At 35.8% G+C, this 18,347-nt stretch overlaps 2 protein-coding genes across 2 annotated transcripts in view; one reads left to right on the forward strand and one right to left on the reverse strand.

Moving 5' to 3' along the window:
- Nucleotides 1-4,740: 4,740 nt before the first annotated feature.
- On the reverse strand, nt 4,741-12,249 carry LOC120419544 (cyclin-Q). The gene is made up of 4 exons (XM_039582256.2): nt 12,089-12,249; nt 11,634-11,701; nt 11,427-11,571; nt 4,741-5,933 (listed from the first exon to the last, which is right to left on the reverse strand). Exons 2-4 carry the CDS (start codon nt 11,693-11,695, stop codon nt 5,379-5,381), a joined length of 762 nt encoding a protein of 253 aa, XP_039438190.1. The 5' UTR covers nt 11,696-11,701; nt 12,089-12,249; the 3' UTR covers nt 4,741-5,378.
- A 5,788-nt stretch (nt 12,250-18,037) lies between these two features.
- Nucleotides 18,038-18,347, forward strand: part of LOC120419517 (titin-like) — a 79,396-nt gene continuing 79,086 nt past the window's right edge. The window contains exon 1 of the mRNA XM_039582217.2: nt 18,038-18,192. The gene's annotated coding sequence lies outside the window, so the exon portion shown is untranslated. The remainder of the gene's footprint in view (nt 18,193-18,347) is intronic.

The following is an 18,347-nucleotide window of genomic DNA, read 5'->3' on the forward strand; positions in this document are numbered from 1 at the left end:
ACTTCAAAATTATTTTTAATGAAAAGAGCAGAAAATTTTACCAAAATTTCATTTTTTAACATTAATATTTTTATACAATCCAACCTCGATTGTCGTAAGCCTCGATTATCCGAAGTTTCGATTATCCGAAGTTCGATTATTCGAAGGTTGTATGGGACTTCGAATAATCGAATCACTAACAAAAAAATTCATTTTTTCATATTTTTACTTTTAACTCAACTTTGAGTTCTGTAACTCCATTTAAGTCAAACTAGAATTGTTGAATGCCCAATAAAAATAAAATGTATTTTTTCAATATTTCATCACCACCATTTTGGCCACCATCTTGGATTTAAAAATTTTAAATCACTTTAGAGTAGTTTGGGGACACTACTTAAGCTAATTAGTCAAAAATAAGACAAAAAAAATCGTGAATTCGATTATCCAAAGTGAAATTTCGCCAAGGCCTTCGGATAATCGAGTCTGAACTGTATTGCTAAAAACTGAACATTTCTTTTTGCCTTCCTCACCTTACTGAGGAAAGGCTATAAAATCACTCGAAAAATGAAATTATTAATTTGACCTCGTAGACCCACCTTCACGTATACATATCGACTCAGAATCATGTTCTGAGCAAATGTCTGTGTGGATGTGTGTAGGTGGATGGACAAAAAAAATGTCACTCGATTATCTCCGGCCTGGATGAACGGATTTTGGCCGTATAAGTCTCATTCGAACCATCTTGGGGTCCCATAGGTCTCTATTTAAAATCAGCAAGTTTAGTTAAGTACTTCAAAAGTTATGCATAAAAAACGATTTTGGCGTATGTCCGGAAGATTGTAAAAAGGGTGTTTTTTGCAACAAAACCTATCATGTTATACATTTTTAGAAAGTTATTAAAAATACCTTTCCAATGAGCCCAAAACATTGAAGATCTGACAACCCTATCAAAAGTTATTAGCACTTTAGTGTTATTTATACACTTTTTGGAGGCCGGATTTCAGATATTGTGATAGAAATATTGTCTGAATCTTCCATGCAAACTATCGTTGGATAGGTTTTTTTTATCAGACCTTGCCGATGAGCCAGAAATATAGAAGGTCTGCGAACCCTAGCAAAAGAAATGAGTAATAAATTTGAATTGTTAAACATGTTTAGGGGGAATGTTGCTATTTTTACTGAATGTATTGACTTTATGAATATGAGGAAGGCACCAACCACCTAAAGGTGGATTAAGTAACGTTTTTTTTTTATGGAAAAACTAATGATGCAAAAAGGTTTTAGACATAAGGAATGCATGGGCAATGTTTCATCCAAATTAAAAAAAAAAAAGAAAAGCCGATTTGCGACAACGTTCAGTAGAGTTATAGCCTTTTAATTTAAAAAAATTATCGGATTATATCAGAATGGTGTGATTTGTTTGCATACTCATCAGGCGTAAACTGCTTAATATTCCAAATGCTGCTACGAATGTCCCTTTTCTAGTCCGAACGTAAGATTCACTTCAGGACTATTTCTATCTATTTCAGGACTATTCTATCCAATAATATCGGTATCAATCAGCTAGTTGCAGATATTTTTATTATCATGTCAATATTTTCTGGTGGTACCAGGCCTACCGGTGCTTTCATATGAATCTGGAACGTTTCCTGGTAATAATAATACATTTTGCTGCTCAAATATGAAGAAAAATGCATAGCACTTGAGCGACACTGGTCATGTCTGTTGGAGCTTCACTATAGATTCTTGGCGTTTCGAACTTTTTTTGTCGGGGACTCTCACGAGATTGGCTCCATCACGACCAGGCCATATAAACTTCAAGTTGGTTCATTCTGGACGACTCTTGACTGTTTCAACAGCGTCCTACCGATTGATGTTTGTTTGATTGAGTGTTCTATTCCAACCAGCGTTCCTTCTTCTTCATTGTGCGTATTGACGTATTTATTCTTGGGGCTTGCTGCCGTGCAGGCTTCCTTGTGACCAGATCTTCAGTGCCGACTATCTAACAAAGAATGCAGTTAGGTGGGAAAACGACTGTTTGCATCGATTATGGGATTTTTATTTCGGTTGATCAGTCAATTTATAAGCGTTTGATCGGTTTTACACCAATGCCGACGCTCTGATGGGCTTCTTCATCAGGAACTATTATTGTATTGAGAGATGAATGATTTTTTGACTGGAATGTTCTGTTTTGATTGGTCGGCTGTATTGAGAGAGTTAGAACATAAAATTGATGTGAGCATTACTACAAAAGAGCCGTTTGGTTAAATGGGGTTTGATCAACCGCGGTGGATTTTCTTGAAATAATTTGTTGACGTCGAACTGAGCAGTTCTCCAGGATTTCGGTCATTCGATTTTTTTTGTATTTTTTAATTCGACTGAAACTTTTTTGGTGCCTTCGGTATGCCCAAAGAAGCCATTTTGCATCATTAGTTTGTCCATATAATTTTCCATACAAATTTGGCAGCTGTCCATACAAAAATGATCTATGAAAATTCAAAAATCTGTATCTCTTGAAGAAATTTTTTGATCGATTTGGTGTCTTCGGCAAAGTTGTAGGTATGGATACGGACTACACTGGAAAAAAATGATACACGGTAAAAAAAATTTGGTGATTTTTTTATTTCACTTTTTATCACTAAAACTTGATTTGCAAAAAAACACTATTTTTAATTTTTGATATGTTTTAGAGGACATAAAATGCCAACTATTCAGAAATTTCCAGGTTGTGCAAAAATTTTTGAACGAGTTATGAATTTTTGAATCAATACAGATTTTTTCAAAAAATCGAAATATTGGTCGCAAAAAATTTTTAACTTCATTTTTCGTTGTAAAATCAAATTTGCAATCAAAAAGTACTTAAGTGAAATTTTGATAAAGTGCACCGTTTTCAAGTTAAATCCATATTTGGGTGACTTTTTTGAAAATAGTCGCAGCTTTTCATTTTTTAAAATTAGTGCACATGTTTGCACACTTTTGGAAAAAATATTTTTGAAAAGCTGAGAAAATTCTCTATATTTTGCTTCTTAGGACTTTGTTGATACGACCTTCAGTTGCTGAGATATTGCAATGCAAAGGTTTAAAAACTGGAAAATTGATGTTTTCTAAGTCTCACCCTAACAGCCCATCAATTTTTAATGTCGATATCTCAGCAACTAATGGTCCGATTTTCAATGTTAATATATGAAACATTTGTGAAATTTCCCGATCTTTTTGAAAAAAATATTTTCAAAAATTTTAAACCAAGACTAACATTTTAAAAGGACGTAATATTGAATGTTTGGCCCTTTTGAAATGTTAGTCTTGATTTGAAAATTTTGAAAATATTGTTTTCGAAAAGATCGCAAAATTTCACAAATGTTTTATATATTAACATTGAAAATCGGACCATTAGTTGCTGAGATATCGACATTAAAAAATGGTGGGCTGTTTGGGTAAGACTTAGAAAACATAAATTTTCCTGTTTTTAAACCTTTGCATTGCAATATCTCAACAACTTAAGGTCGTATCAACAAAGTCCTAAGAAGCAAAATATAGAGAATTTTCTCAGCTTTTCAAAAATATTTTTTTCAAAAGTGTGCAAACATGTGCACTAATTTAAAAAAATGAAAAACTTCGACTATTTTCAAAAAAGTCACCTAAATATGGATTTAACTTAAAAACGGTGCGCTTTATCAAAATTTCACTAAAGTACTTTTTGATTGCAAATTTGATTTTACATCAAAAAATGAAGTTGAAAAAATTTTGCGACCAAAATTTAGATTTTTTGAAAAAATCAGTATTGATTAAAAAAATTCATAACTCGGTCAATGATTTTTTGCACAACCTGGAAATTTCTGAAAAGTTGGTATTTTATGTCCTCTAAAACATATCAAAAAATAAAAAAAAATAAAAATAGTGTTTTTTTGCAAATCAAGTTTTAGTGATAAAAAGTTAAATAAAAAATCACCAATTTTTTTTTACCGTGTATTATTTTTTTCCAGTGTAGTCCATATCCATGCCTACAACTTTGCCGAAGACACCAAATCGATCAAAAAATTCCTTCAAAAGATACAGATTTTTGAATTTTCATAGATCATTTTTGTATGGACAGCTGCCAAATTTGTATGGGAAACTATATGGACAAACTAATGTTGCAAAACGGCTTCTTTGGACATACCGAAGGCACCAAAATAGTTTCAGTTGGATTAAAAAATACAAAAATTAAAATTGAAGAAAAAAGGCCGATTTCGTAGAGAATTGCTCAACTGTCAAAAATTGATCGCGGTGAATACTTTTCTACCACGGTTCTTTTTGTGTGGTCAATGTGGTAGATGCTTTGGTGGATTTTAAACATTTCGAATTATTTAAAGAAAATCTACCACAATCTACCGCAATCGATTTAATAATACGGCTTTGATCTCGAATTTCCTAACTGCCACTTGATCGCTTGGTGTGCTAAAGACGAATAAAATTTTAAATGATTTTTCCCCATGAAAAACATGTCTTTTTCGCATGTTCAAAAATAGAAGGGGTCGTATCGCCCCTCCGTCACGAGATACCAAAAAAACGGACCTCGGATTCGGGATCAGGGACAAAATTTACCCCGTAGGACAAAGTTTCACGCAAATCGAAGAGGGGTCGGGGCAACTGTTCCCGATTTCGTGAGTTGGTATAGAATTACCCAAATATGAGTTGAACGTTGGTCACATTGTTATAATCATGTTAAATTGAAACAAATCGGTTATATTTTTTCAAAACATTTATTTATTCTTACGCAAGTTGATCGATTGTTACCTGCTCTCACCTCCGGCCACAACTCATCACAATTATGTTCCGGGAGACCCCTCCCTCTTTCACTTTCTTTTCAAGCAGATCAACCTGAACTTGAACTATGGCTTTATCACTGTTGGAAGCTACTTTGTGGGTGAATTTCCAGCGTCATATACTTAAAAACAAACATTTGCATTGATAAATTTATTGATCATGCTTCTCCGGCTTTTTTTTTGTATTTTGGTTAGTGGGGGGTGAAAAGACATCAATACATGTTGAGAGAGCAGTATTTCAGATGTTGGTTTTTTTTCGCTAGATGTTGTGTAATACTTTTGGGTTGTACTCTTTTAATATTCGAAAATATTCTGCGTTCTGTGTTTTCTTCCTTTTGTGTTTGTTGAGGCATGCAAAATTTGATCTTATACTGGTTAAATCCAGAGTTTTTTTTGAAAAGGACCAATAAACTATTGTCTTTCATATGTTTATAGGACCTAATCAAAAAAAACTCTAGAAATGAAGTTTTTTAGCATTCCAGTAAAACTAAAAAGTTAACATGTCTTTCAAGCATTTCAAAAGTAGGAGATGAAGAACCGCTCTCCAGTATTGCCCAAACCCTCCACCTCCCCACCCTAAGGATCAACCCAGCCTTAATCGTCCTCCTCGTCGATTTCCGCGTCCGCATTGTACACCTCCAGAATGTCCTCGATGATTTCCCAGTGCTTGTCGCGGGACAGATCCTTGCAGAACACGTTGTACCACGCCGCCACGTCGTCCAGCTCCTCGGTCAGCGGAACCTGCACGCCGTACGTCTGGAACGCCAACGCCAGACAGCACACCGCAATGTGGTCCGGCTTGTGGTCCAGCACCTTGGAGCTGTGGTGAAAGTCCTGCAGGTACGAGGCGGCCATCTTGGCCACCGGCAGCGCGTTCCACTCCTTCACGCCGAACCAGTCCTGCAGCGATTTCATGTAGTGCAGCATGTACTTGTGCGGGTGCACCGTCGTCAGGTCAAACTTGAGAAAGCGCGTGATGAACAGTTCCGCCTGGACTATCGTGTCGCGCATCGCCCAGTACTCGTCGCCCAGCTCGAGCGGACCGGCACCGCGGTGGATGGTGCTGTACGATACGTTGATGACGTCGCGGATCTTGACGGGGTCGTCCTTGATTTTGCCGGCCAGGTAGAGACAGGACGCGGCGATCATCTGGAAGGGAAGCATTTTTGTTTATTCTCGTTGAAAAGTATCTAAGCTATATAGAAAACGATTTCTTTGGTAACAATCAAGGGGTCGGGCCAAAGGATTTGGAAGATCATTTTTCCAGTGATTTGACACCATCTCACTTCAAGATCCTATGTAAACCCGGATGAGTACAGGGTGACCACTCAAATCCCATTTTCGAATTCCAGGCTTTTTCCCGACTTTTCCATAAACTCAAAAAAGGGCATTTCTTATCTAAATAATGATTTTAAATAAAAAAAAAGTTACTATAAACCATCGAAAGAAATCTAAACAAATTAAAAAAAAGTCAAACTATTTACAGTTTTCATAAAAAAAAACTCAACAACAAATTCCTCAACAATACTTTAAAAATGATAGCTCTCATTATTTTGCTTTAAAGGAGTAACATGAACAAATATTAGTCTTTGGAAAACAACCGAAAACATAAAAATAATTATAATTTCAATGCTAATTTTTAAAACTGGCAAACGTATAGTATTTGATACTTCATTTCAACTGGAAATGGCAAAAAGTTAAAGATAACTGAATATAACATTTTAATCTTAATTTTATTTTATTTAAAATCAAAAAGCGCTTGAAACAAAATTTCAAAGAATTTAGAAAAACATCTAGGAAATCGCTTGGAAAAAATTAAGTTCCCTTCTAAATTTTGTAAATTTCGATATTGATTTTTTAATCAATGCTGATATATCCAGTTGTTAGTATTCAACTGTTTTAATTTTTTTCAATGAAAAATTCAGATTGATAAGATTTCATTCTTTACAACTTACTTTATGCGAAATGTTCGAAAAGACAAATTCTTTAAACATATTTGCAATAACTTTTTTTTTTGGAGGGTGATCCAGCCGCACATCGTTGATGTCGAAACCTCTAAACTGTGCCCTCGTCCTGTAACGTCCGTCAGTAGTCTTGTCGTACATTACAACTAGAATCAGCTCTGCCAATTAATTAGTACACTTCGACCAAATAAACACTGACGCTGTATGGATCTGACTCTAGAATAAATGCACAGTTGTGTGTTACTCATAAGTCCAAAATGTTCAAATATTCCTATAAGTCCAAATATTCATTTGCGGAGAACTACATAATTTGAATTGAATACAAGATTCAAAGTAAACTATCCGAAAGCTACTCTTATCTCAAATCCCCGAAATTTTAATTAAAAGCCAAAATTCCAGTAAGTTTTTTTTTAAAAACCTGTCTGACTTCATTTGAAAACAATAATAATAGATTAACAGTTCATATTTTACAAGTCGTGAATTCCAGCAGATCCTCGAATCGCAACAATGGTCGATACAATCATAATCCGACAACCGTTAGTTCAACAGATCAACAAATTTAGTACGATATCATTTCACTATTGATTGATCGAGACTCTATGGGAATTTTGACAAATCAGAATGGTTTGTATGCTACTTGAATGAAAATCACCGATTCTGATAGAATCACTAAATTTACTATCACTAATTTTGTCCCTAAACAACTAAATGCAAAGTATAAAAAGTTGATATTTATAGTTAAAATCCTAAATTCTACAAAAACTAAATTTTTAAAAACCCGCATCCTAACCTGACACCCACATTAAGATAGGGAAAAATCACATATGTAGCGGTTCATTGTAGAAATGTGATATTTCCACTATCGGAGAAACTCCTTGTCTCGATGACAGCTTACCAGCCATCGATTAAGCCCTGAGACTGCGTCAAAGTGGGTTCTCGTAGCATGAAGTGGTGTCCTTGTGTAAAAATGGAAGCTTCAGCAATATACTGAAAACTTCGATTTTAATTCCACATCGGATCAAATCATACTCCTTGTCAAAACAAGCATCAAACCTATGATACTCATTATGACAAAGCCCAGGGTATCTCAGGCAAAGTAGCTTTACTGTACAGAAAACGATTTCTTTGGTTATAGTCAAGGGTTTGGACCGAAGGCCCAAATTTCATTTGGCAGAATGTCGTTGACCTGAAAACCAAACACCATGAAATCAAATGGCAGAATGGGTCAAAAGCCCGAAAAGTTCAAAAAGCCGAATTTTTATATGCCAGAAAATCATTTGCCCGAAAATTGAATGACAAAATGTTTTAAATGGCAGAAAAATCAAACAGCAGAAATGAAAGAAAATAATAAAACAAAACAAGGCTCGATAGAATCAAAAAATTAACACAGAGCTAGAATAAACGCACAGCTGAATGTTTAAAAAATGTAAAGTTGGCAGCTTGAACGTTCTTAATTGAAAGAAGAGGGTGAAGAGCTGGAATTCCCGGGAAATCGACCATTTCTGGACGTCTCGATTCCCGGGAAATTTGGTCGAGACTCCCGGGAAATGTTAAACTTATGAATATCGAAGCAAAACTATATAAACAAACAAATGAAAAATTCAAAATTGTATGAAACATTGGATGTTTAATATTCGATGTTCAAGTTTGAATAAACCAATGCATTTCTAATCTTCTTATTCAGAAAGTGTAAATTTTAAAATACCTATCGAATATTCCAATAACTCCGTAGTAACAGTTCAATACGGCGAATCTGCGTTCGTTAATAAGCAGTCTAAACCGGAGAGTTTACCGCCGTAACAAGCAAGAGGTCGACGGTTTTTGACCCCGGAACATACCCGCATAGCTTCAGTGATTGTGGTCGACTACTTTGCTGATGTGTTGGGATGTCCTGGGTCATCCAAGGACTCCCTGGAGTTAAGATATTTAGGTCACTGTAACAAGAAAAAGGTCGACGGTTTTTAACCGCACATCATAACCGCATAGATTCAGTGAGCATGGCAGACTGTATTTCTGTTATGTTGGGATGTTCTGGACCATTCCAGGGAGTCCTTGTAATAGCCTTAGACACACAGATCATAACTTAGGGAGTCCTTAGATGTCCCAAGACATCCTAAGTCATTAATAAAGTAGTCTACAATACTCTGAAGCTATGCGGGTATAATCCGTGGTCAAAATTGGTCGACATCTTGCTTGTTGTAGTAGTAGATTTACAAATCTTAACTCCAGGGAGTCCTAGGAGATCCCAGGACATTCCAACACATTAGCAAAGTAGTCTACCATACTACCTGAAGCTATGTGGGTATGTTCCGGGGTCAAAAACCGTCGACCACTTGCTTGTTACGGCGGTAGACTCACCGCTCATAACTCCAAGGAGTTCTCGGATGCCTCAGAACATCCCAATAAGTTGTTACAACATTGCACTGTAACCTTCCATAATTACTGAAGCAGTCTGGGTAGGATCCGGTTTCAAAATCTTGAAGTTTCGACTTGTTTCTATGGGATGCCTCTTGCACAAACGGTTCAAACGGCTAGAAACAAGCGACGTCATGTTTCAATAATGCTAAGACCGATCAGAACTCATAGTTTTTGCTGATACGCGTCGAATGAAGTCAAGATAATCGAAATCCATAATAAAATAGATATTTTATGAATGATTTTAGAAATAGTAAAAATACGATATTTTGTACTTTTTACCCAAAATGCTCAAACTTAAACAACTTGTAACTTTTGAACCCCGGGGTTAGGAGAGAGTTGTTCCAGAAGACTTTTTTTCATGTCTCGGCGAGATCTTTCGAAAAAAGTTGGTCCCGTTCGTGTACATCCTTGGACCAAATTCGCCTATTCTCCTTTTGAAAAATCACTCAGTGCAAATTAAGATTCGTAAACATTTTAAACTACAATAATGAGTACCAAAAAAGCTCAAGAAACGATCTAGTATCTGCAGATTCAGAAAAAATCAAAAGGTAGACAATTCTCGAAAATAGTTAGGCTACTAATTAACGTTTCATTGAACAAGTATGAATTAATGGTAACTGAATTCATTGAAAAGAATCACATTTATTATTTTTCTTTATAAATTATTGGCACAATTGGCATAGTTAAAAAAAACTCCCGGTCCCGGGAAATTGCAAAATTCAAATCTCGATACGCGAGAAATTGAAAATCTCGAGAATCGTCACCCTCTAATTGAAAGTGAGAACATTGTTTCTAATTCTAGAGTGACAACATTGTGAGTTTGTTGACATTGATTTCAGTGATATAGAATTTGAAATGTTTTAGTCAAAGTAAGACTACCCTTCTTGCAACTTTACGGAACATAGTCAAAATGTTTTTTAGCATAACTTATGAAGTACTTGACTAAACATGCTGAATTTGAATAGAGAGATGTGGGAACCTACACAGCAAATTCTGATGTTCGTTTTCAGTTAATAGGTATTTACTGAAAACTGCACTACTGAAATTTTCAGTTAGTTTTTCGCTGAACATCAGTTAAAATTTGTATGGAGCTGTCAAAGTTTGCTGAAATTTCAGCAAGTTTTCATTTACTGAAAATTTCAGTAGTGCAGATTTCAGTAAATTTAACTGAATTCAGTAATGAGAAATTGGTGTGATAAGACGGATCGAATAAGACGGTCCGGGGATAGTCGAGTGACGATTTTGTGTTCACACCCAAACACCCACCCATAGACAATTGCTCAGAACTTAATTCTGAGTCGATATGTATACGTGAAGGTGGGTCTAAAAGGTCAAATTAGGAAGTTCATTTTTCAGTGATTTGACACAATCTCACTCCCAGATCCAATGTCAACACGGATGACGATACTTTGTTGACAGAAAACAATATTCTTTCCCTAACACGGACGGGAACTCCAAGTGCCTAAAACTAGGGTGCAACATGGTAACGCGACATCTTTCAAAAATGTTTACAATGACACCGCCAAAAGAGCTTTAAGATAATTGTCAAAAATAGGCACTTACTTAAACACTCACTTCACTTAAAGGACTTGAGAATTCGTCACACTGCTATTAAGCTTACTGATCTGTGGACCCGAAAGGATCTTAAGTTTATTTTTTCAGATGTTAGGTAGTATTGGAAAAAATCCCAAATCAACCCTGACTTGCATTTGTATCACATTTTTTCTCCTTTCCCAGACTCGACTCCCTTTACCCATAAAAAGTTTGTTATGATATTTAAAGTCTCCACTATCCCAGTAACACATGAAACAAGCGAACTTTGTTAAGCCTCCCTAAAGCCCCCACAAAAATGGAACCTTTTCAATGCCGTCGATCACTTCCCTTTGATACATCGTACAATTTGAGCAGTCTCGCAACTCGTAACTTTGAGAATCACTGAATGTACAATAGGAATTGAAGGCTATTAGTTCGTCTTATTGTGCAGCGGAACAATCTTAAGGCTTGCGTTCAAATCTGTTCCTGCAACTTGCCGACACGAGACTTTACCCTGTCGTCGCTAAACTTCGTTTTCGGCACGCTCGCAGAAACGATTTGTTATTGTTGTTTTCCCGTCCAAACAGTGCAATCAAACTTCCCCGAAGCTGGCAACAAATTCGCTAAACAAGCACTTTTTTGGTGCATCCAAACATTTCCAAACGCGCAATCACATTCTGGAAAGCGCCGCCTTCTTAATCGAAACATTCTGCCTTGATGTACTTACGTAGGGATCGTATTCCGACTCGTCCGCTTCCTTGAAGAACCGATGAAAGAGGACGGCGGCCGTCGCCGACGTGAGCGGCTTGATGGCGAGCTTCATCGCGCACTCGAACAGAAAGCGCTCCGGCATTCCCTTGAGGGCTTTTTTGCTAAAAAGAACGACAGTGTCAAGGTGATCAAGGTCCCAGGGAGGTTCGTTGAACTGGCTTACCTGTAATCGACCAACTTTTGGCTTGGCGAGGGGATCGCAGATTCGGTCAGATCGTGCATCATGGTGAACTAAAATCGACAACAGGGAAGAGGGAATCAACTTAACCAGTTTAATAAGTCTATGAATCTATAATGCGGCTCAGCCGTGGGTGTTGAGTAACTGTCTGCTGCTGCTGCAGCCCAGCATAAATAGGAGAGGAATTGCATAGTGGCAGCAGCAGCATGAAAAAAGAAGCATAAAAAGAAGTCAAACAGGTCTGGTCGAGGGTCTATTTGATTGCGTGTGCGTTTAGAAAGTGTGAGGAGACGATTTTTCATGGCAGGTAGAAAAAAAAACACGCAACTTAACATAAGATTTGTGCAACAAAAGAAGCCGAGTACAAAAGAGAAGTCATTTTGTGGTTGACCATTTATCCATCTTTTATTACAAAATTGAATTAAAACAACGGCACTCACCTGATTACTACTTGTACTAAACGAGCGAAAAACAAAATGCAAAACCTTCACTTAATTCAAATTACCGTAATAAAATTAAATTTCTCAAAATCACTTGAAAATCACAGCTGAACAGCAAAGTCCTCTTGACGAGCCGGTGTCTACGATGCAAATGTCGAGGGGCGACGACGGTCGCAATCAAAATAAAGCAAACATTGACAGTTCGCGCGAGCCGCTGTAAACAAACCACAGTGCGTTCAATGATGTTTTTGCTCGAAGCGACATCTGAGTGGCCATTCGCGGCACTAGTAGGCGTCGCGACGCTGGTACTTTTGAAATTAAACACACGTTTTTTTTTGCAAATCTCGGATTAGTTTTCAAAAAGCCGTAAGAGCCATTGGTAAACAAGGTCCCTTTTGCATCGGTATTCGACCTACTTACAAAAAAACAATATCAAAAATGCTTGAAATTGTTCATCTACACGTACTTCAAGTACAACAAACTAAAAATAAATGAAATTTTGTTAAATTTTGGAGAAAAACGAAAATTAGTTTCAGAGGTCACGGTGGCTCTTAAGGCTTTTTCAAAACTCACCCGAGAAATCGACTTTTCTCTGTATTTAATGATTTGAGAGAAAATTTGTCCATGTCTCGGGTGAGTTTTCAAAACGCCGTAAGAGGCACCGTGACCTCCGACACTAAAATTCGTTTTTCTCCAAATTGTAATAAAATTTCATTTATTTTTAGTTTGGGACACTTGAAAGACGTGTAGATGAAGAATCTTAAGCATTTTTGAAATTGGTTTTTTCGTAAATAGGTCGAATAACGAAGCAAAAAGGCTTTGTTTACCATTGGCTCTTACGTCTTTTTGAAAACTAATCCGAGATGTATTCCATGCATTCCATACAAAATGGGCATGTAAATATTTTAAAATCTTTGTCTTGTTAAGGGATTTCCTGATCGATTTGATGTATTGAGCAGCATTTTTTTGTTGGAAAAAGAAGATTTGCGGAAAAAAAAAAAATCTAAATTAGTGTAATACAAATCCTCAAAAGTCATTCATAGATGCAAAGTCTAATTTGCAATCGAAAATGACTTGACAAATTTAAGTGCAACGTTTTCAAGCAATACGTTATGACGGAAAAGCACCCCTGCAAAACATATATTCTAAAAGCTGAGCAAATTTAGTTTCAATTTGCTTGTCGGACAGCTAGTTGCTGAGATACAGCCTCTTAAAAATTAAATTTTATGAAAAACGAGTTTTCTTAGTGACATCTAATTAGCCCTAATTTTTCAACTCGCAATGTCTCGAAAACTATTGGCTCGATTTTCAATGTTTAAAACGAAACTCTTGTGAAATTGTATTCTCTTTTCTATAAAAATTATCTAGAAATTTTAATATGAAATTTTAATGTGACCAAAATGAGTGTTTTAAGCCCTTTAGAAAAACCTAATGAATATAATCTTTCGAAATTAGGTATAGAAAAGGTCAAAAAGTGTTCCATTTTTTAACATTGAGGCTGTATCTCAGCAATCAACAGTCCAACAAACAAAAGTAAACAGAAACAATTGTAGGATTATTTTTAGCTTTTCAAACATTTGTTGTAGGTAGTTTTTGTTTTTCCTTAAGGTGAAGCCGTCGATCATTTTCGAAGAAAATTGATCATCAATATAAAATATTTTGCATTAAATTCAATTTTACGAATTTCAGCACCAAAAGGAATCAGCATGTGCCGGTTGATGCCTTCTTGAAGCCACTGAAAGAATTTTTGATCTAAATCAAATGTGCTTCAAAATTTATATAATTTTGTGGCACAGTCATTGACGTCCTAGTTGGCAATCATTGATTAATGACGATTCCCTTAACTTTACAAGGAATGGAATAATCGTTACCAAAAGGAATCAGCATGTGTAGGGCACTATTCTAAACAACTTGTTGAAGGAATTTTGTCAAAATATTGAAAGCGACGCAAAATTTACATCTTTGAACGAAAAATAATGACAATGATGGAAGTCTTCACGTTAACGGTGGTGGTATGATTTTTGTATTTTTTTTAGGAGAGACATACCATCCTGCATTTTTCGTGAGTCTTTTTGTAACATTTTATGCTATTTTCTCAAAAATTTTGAGCGAAAAAAAATCGTGACATCACCTTTAAATTTTACTTTTAAACTTAAAAATCAAAAAATGTCATAAATGTGGCGTGTATTTTTGTTTCAGTGTATTTTTTTCAGGAAGCCCGTCCAATTTCTTACAAGTTTGTCTTTGACCACTTTTTGATACGATGCAACGGCTTCGAGATACAGTAATTTTTAAATTGCAAAATACAAAAATATTTATTAGGATGTAACAAAATTGACTTTTTGGCGGGCATTCAGGGGTTTGTTCCGATGGGCACACTGAGCCCAAATCCCAAATATGAGCTTGATTAGACGCAACAGGAGCTGGCGCTCCGACCTTCAATTTTAAATGGGATTTAACCCGTAAAAAAAGATTTTTTCAAAAATGTCTATTTTTGAGGCACTTTGGCCACCAATGCGTTTACCAAAAACATCACTGGCGTATAGGCCAGATCCTTGCGCATCTTTTGGTATATATAACATTGAAGTTTGGAGCACTCGGTACAGACCTTCAAAGTTTGGCATTTTTTCGAAAAATCGTCGTTTTGTGATGCTTTTTCAATAAAAATTTTAAAAAGTGGATGATCATATTTTTTAAATCTTCGTCTTAAAATTAATTGAAATTATATTAAAAAAACATAAGCAGAATAATTCAAGCTTAACAAAAAGTGAAATACAAATCTGTTTGTAAATCTATAAAAAATTTATGCATTGTAAATTGGTAAGGATTAACACCTAAACTCTTAAGCTCGAGAAAATGGTGAATTTTCAATACAAATTCCCCATTTTTCTCGAGCTTCAGAGTTTATGTGTTAAAGTATCAAATTGAATGAAAATATATTTTTTGCGCAGGTAATTTCATAGATTGGATTGATAAGGGGAAGTTGGAAAACTTTTAATACCATTTGAAAATCAAATAGAAAGTTTAGCAAAAAGTAAGTTTATCAAAACTATAACTTTTGAACTGTTGAAATTTTTCAATTACTAGTAATTTCTATTTTTGTTTCACATGCGGGCCACGGTACTACAGCAAATTGCCAAAATGGCCCGCGAAGTTCAGTTGGCTGAGGGCCACTGTTTTAGATGTTTTTCAAATAAAAATGTTTTACATAAAAAGCATATATTCGGTATGTTTTGTTGAAAAAATGTTTTTGAAAAAATATCATAATCAAAGTTATCATCAAAGAGTGTTTACATTATTTGTATTATTCATTATTACTCTTAGATTTTTTTTAAGTTTTTGATTTCAAATAAATTTTCAGAGTTTTTTTTGATTCTTACACAGAAAAAAATCAATTCTCGAAACCGTGAATAAAGTTCACGCTTGTGAGAACCACGAAGGAATATATTCACGTTTATAGTGCAAATGCACCATACTCATGAATAAATTCCTTCGTGGATCTCACGTTCGTGAACTTTATTCACGATTACGGGAATTGATTTTTTTCTGTGTGAATGTATAACGAGTTCTTCAAATTCTTATAAAGAAAGACAGCAATTCCCCACGAAAACAGCATGATTCGAAAAAAAAGTTCTCTGATCGGGCTCAAAATTTTTCTGTGCGTTCCTTAATTAGACCCGTATTTTTTTTTGTTTGGCCATTAGGGTGACCTACGCCGTTTTAGGGTGGTCCGAAAAATGGCAATTTTCGTCGATTTTCGCAAAAACCACTTTTTTCAAAAAATCATATCTCCGCGCCATTTTATTCGAGTTTAGCTGCACAGCTAAAAAAGTAGTAATCCAGCTGCGTGTAAAAGACCTGGGTGTAAAATAAATATTGCATTATTTTATGCAATTTTATGTGATTTTACAACCTGAAAAATGTAGCCCATCAGTATGGGAAACCTACTTGACCGAAATGTCAAACTCATATATGCGTTTATCCATGCAGCTTTACATCGGTCTGATGGCCGAGTGGGCTAAGGCGCCAGTCCTTACTGTTGGTGCTGGGTTTGAATCCCGTCGGTTGCAACTATTTTTTGTGTGTTGCAAAAATTGTACATGCAGTGTGTAATATTAAGTGTTTATTTTGACGAAGGTGATGTGCATGCTTTTGCATGCGATTTTACCATCGGATTTTTTGCTGTGTGTCTTAGGCGCAAAAGAAAGGTGATTAGTTTGGCTATTTGAGAAAAATAGTAAGAAGTTCCAAAAATCTTGCTTAACATTTGAAAAGGTCGTATGAAAACTTAAAATGCTGTCTCGGGACCAAAGAGCCTATGTCTGAAAATATTTTTATCAGATTCCTCGGAAAATTTTACATAACATATCAAAGAATGGTGAAGTTATGTTTTCAGTACTCTGAGATACGATTTTTTAAAATAAAAACTGGGTTTTTCGACGCGCCACGCGCAAAAATTGGAAAATTACGAAAACGAGAAAAATCGACTTTTTACACTAAAACTGCGATAACTTCAAAATTTCAGCGATGACCTATACATGTTAGGGTACCAAAAGTTGCGTATTTCAATTAAGAAAATTTTGGTACCCTAAGTTATCACAGTTTTAGTGAAAAAAGTCGATTTTTCCCGATTTTTTGAAAAAAGTGGTTTTTGCGAAAATCGACAAAAATTGCCATTTTTCGGACCACCCTAAAACGGCGTAGGTCACCCTAATGGCAAAACAAAAAATACGGGTCTAATTATTTCGGCCAAGGAACCCCCAGAAAAATTTTGAGCCCGATCAGAGAACTTTTTTTTCGAATCATGCTGTTTTCGTGGGGAATTTCTGAAGAATTGTTTTAAATTAATTTATGTTAGTTTTTTTTAATTTTTTTTCGAAAATTTAAGCAGTTTTTTGATAAAAATATATTAAATGCAGCGCTTCCACGTCAAACCAGCAGGATCCAGATCAAAAGTGCTCCGATTTGCCCAAAATAATCAGATCCATTTTTTTTTGTTTGGCGATTAGAGTGTGGTCCAATCCGAAAAAGGGTGTAAAAACGCGTTTTCTAACAGTGCCAGGGCACTTCGGGAGGTTCTCCCGGGGGGACATTTAACGAACCATACGATTTTGGACAATATGGGAAACAAAATTCATGGTTTTTTATACGGAACATGATGAAAAATTTAACGAATAGTTAAACAAATTAATTTTCGATTTCATCTGAAGCATATTTAATAAATTGATTGGTGAAATAAATCCTACATACTACATCGATGTAAAGTACACTTCGTCTCCATATTATTTTTATGGAGTCACACGGTGTCTACCTAAAACTTGAATTTTCTTTTTTCATCAAGGTATTATATGCATATATCTGCACTACACCTGTTGGAAACCACAACAAAGTAGCATACATGCCACAATCCGGCTAACCCAAGCATCATCATAGGGAGCATACACCTCCATCCAGGTTTCACCTGCGTTGTTTTTTGGAACCGGCTTTTCCGCGCTGTCCCTCGAGGGCTTTCTTCGGTCCTGTCAGTTTGTACACAAAAATCATATGATTGTCAGGCCCAACGTTCAGGGAGGGTGGTACTGCACAGGACAAAAAAAGTTGAATTTTGGAATGTTTAAAATTTGATAGGTTGAATATTACCTCTTTTTTTGAGTAATATTACATAAAAAATGTGTAAAAATGTGAACCTGATGAATATTCATCTAAAACTGATGAAAATTCATCATTTTCTGGGGTAAAATTCATCATTTTTTTAGCCACAAAATCTGTCACTATTTCCTGATGAATATTACCATCATTTTTTTTCTGTGTGGTGTGCGTATCGATTTCCCTCCCTTAACTTGCGGCTGTATGGGTGCGCACTGACATTCCGCGGAAAACTGCGCAGAATCCGAATCTTATATGTGTGTGTCTCGTGTGAATTTTCCTTGAATCCTGCAAAACATTCACAGTTCTCGGTCCGTCGTCCGTCCGTGGTTGATTAGTTTGGTGGTGGCCTTTTGTTGATTCGCGCGAGTTGGTGTCCTCTCCGCGTGTTTGTGGTCCGAGATTTTCCACATTTTTTTGTCTTATCATTGCTTGGTTGGAGATTTCTAGAACAAACGGTGGGATTCTGTGAAACAAAGTTTGATGTATTTTAAGGAAATCGCTCAGTGATTGAGGAAAACTCTGAAAAGAAGAAAAAGTGACTTTCCAAGGACTAAAACAAGTGAAAATTCAAAAACCATTAACAAAGTTGTGGCATCAACCTTTGGACCGG

Source organism: Culex pipiens, chromosome 3, assembly GCF_016801865.2.
Source record: "Culex pipiens pallens isolate TS chromosome 3, TS_CPP_V2, whole genome shotgun sequence".
Classification (NCBI taxonomy): domain Eukaryota; kingdom Metazoa; phylum Arthropoda; class Insecta; order Diptera; family Culicidae; genus Culex; species Culex pipiens.

What these genes read in the sequence shown, in the direction of transcription:
- LOC120419544 (XM_039582256.2), bottom strand. Translation starts at nt 11,695, where the DNA reads ATGATGCACGATCTGACCGAATCTGCGATCCCCTCGCCAAGCCAAAAG. An exon ending in CAAAAGTTGGTCGATTACAG is followed by an intron (nt 11,572 to 11,633) that starts GTAAGCCAGTTC and finishes CGTTCTTTTTAG; the next exon opens with CAAAAAAGCCCTCAAGGGAA. An exon ending in AGTCGGAATACGATCCCTAC is followed by an intron (nt 5,934 to 11,426) that starts GTAAGTACATCA and finishes CTTCCCTTCCAG; the next exon opens with ATGATCGCCGCGTCCTGTCT.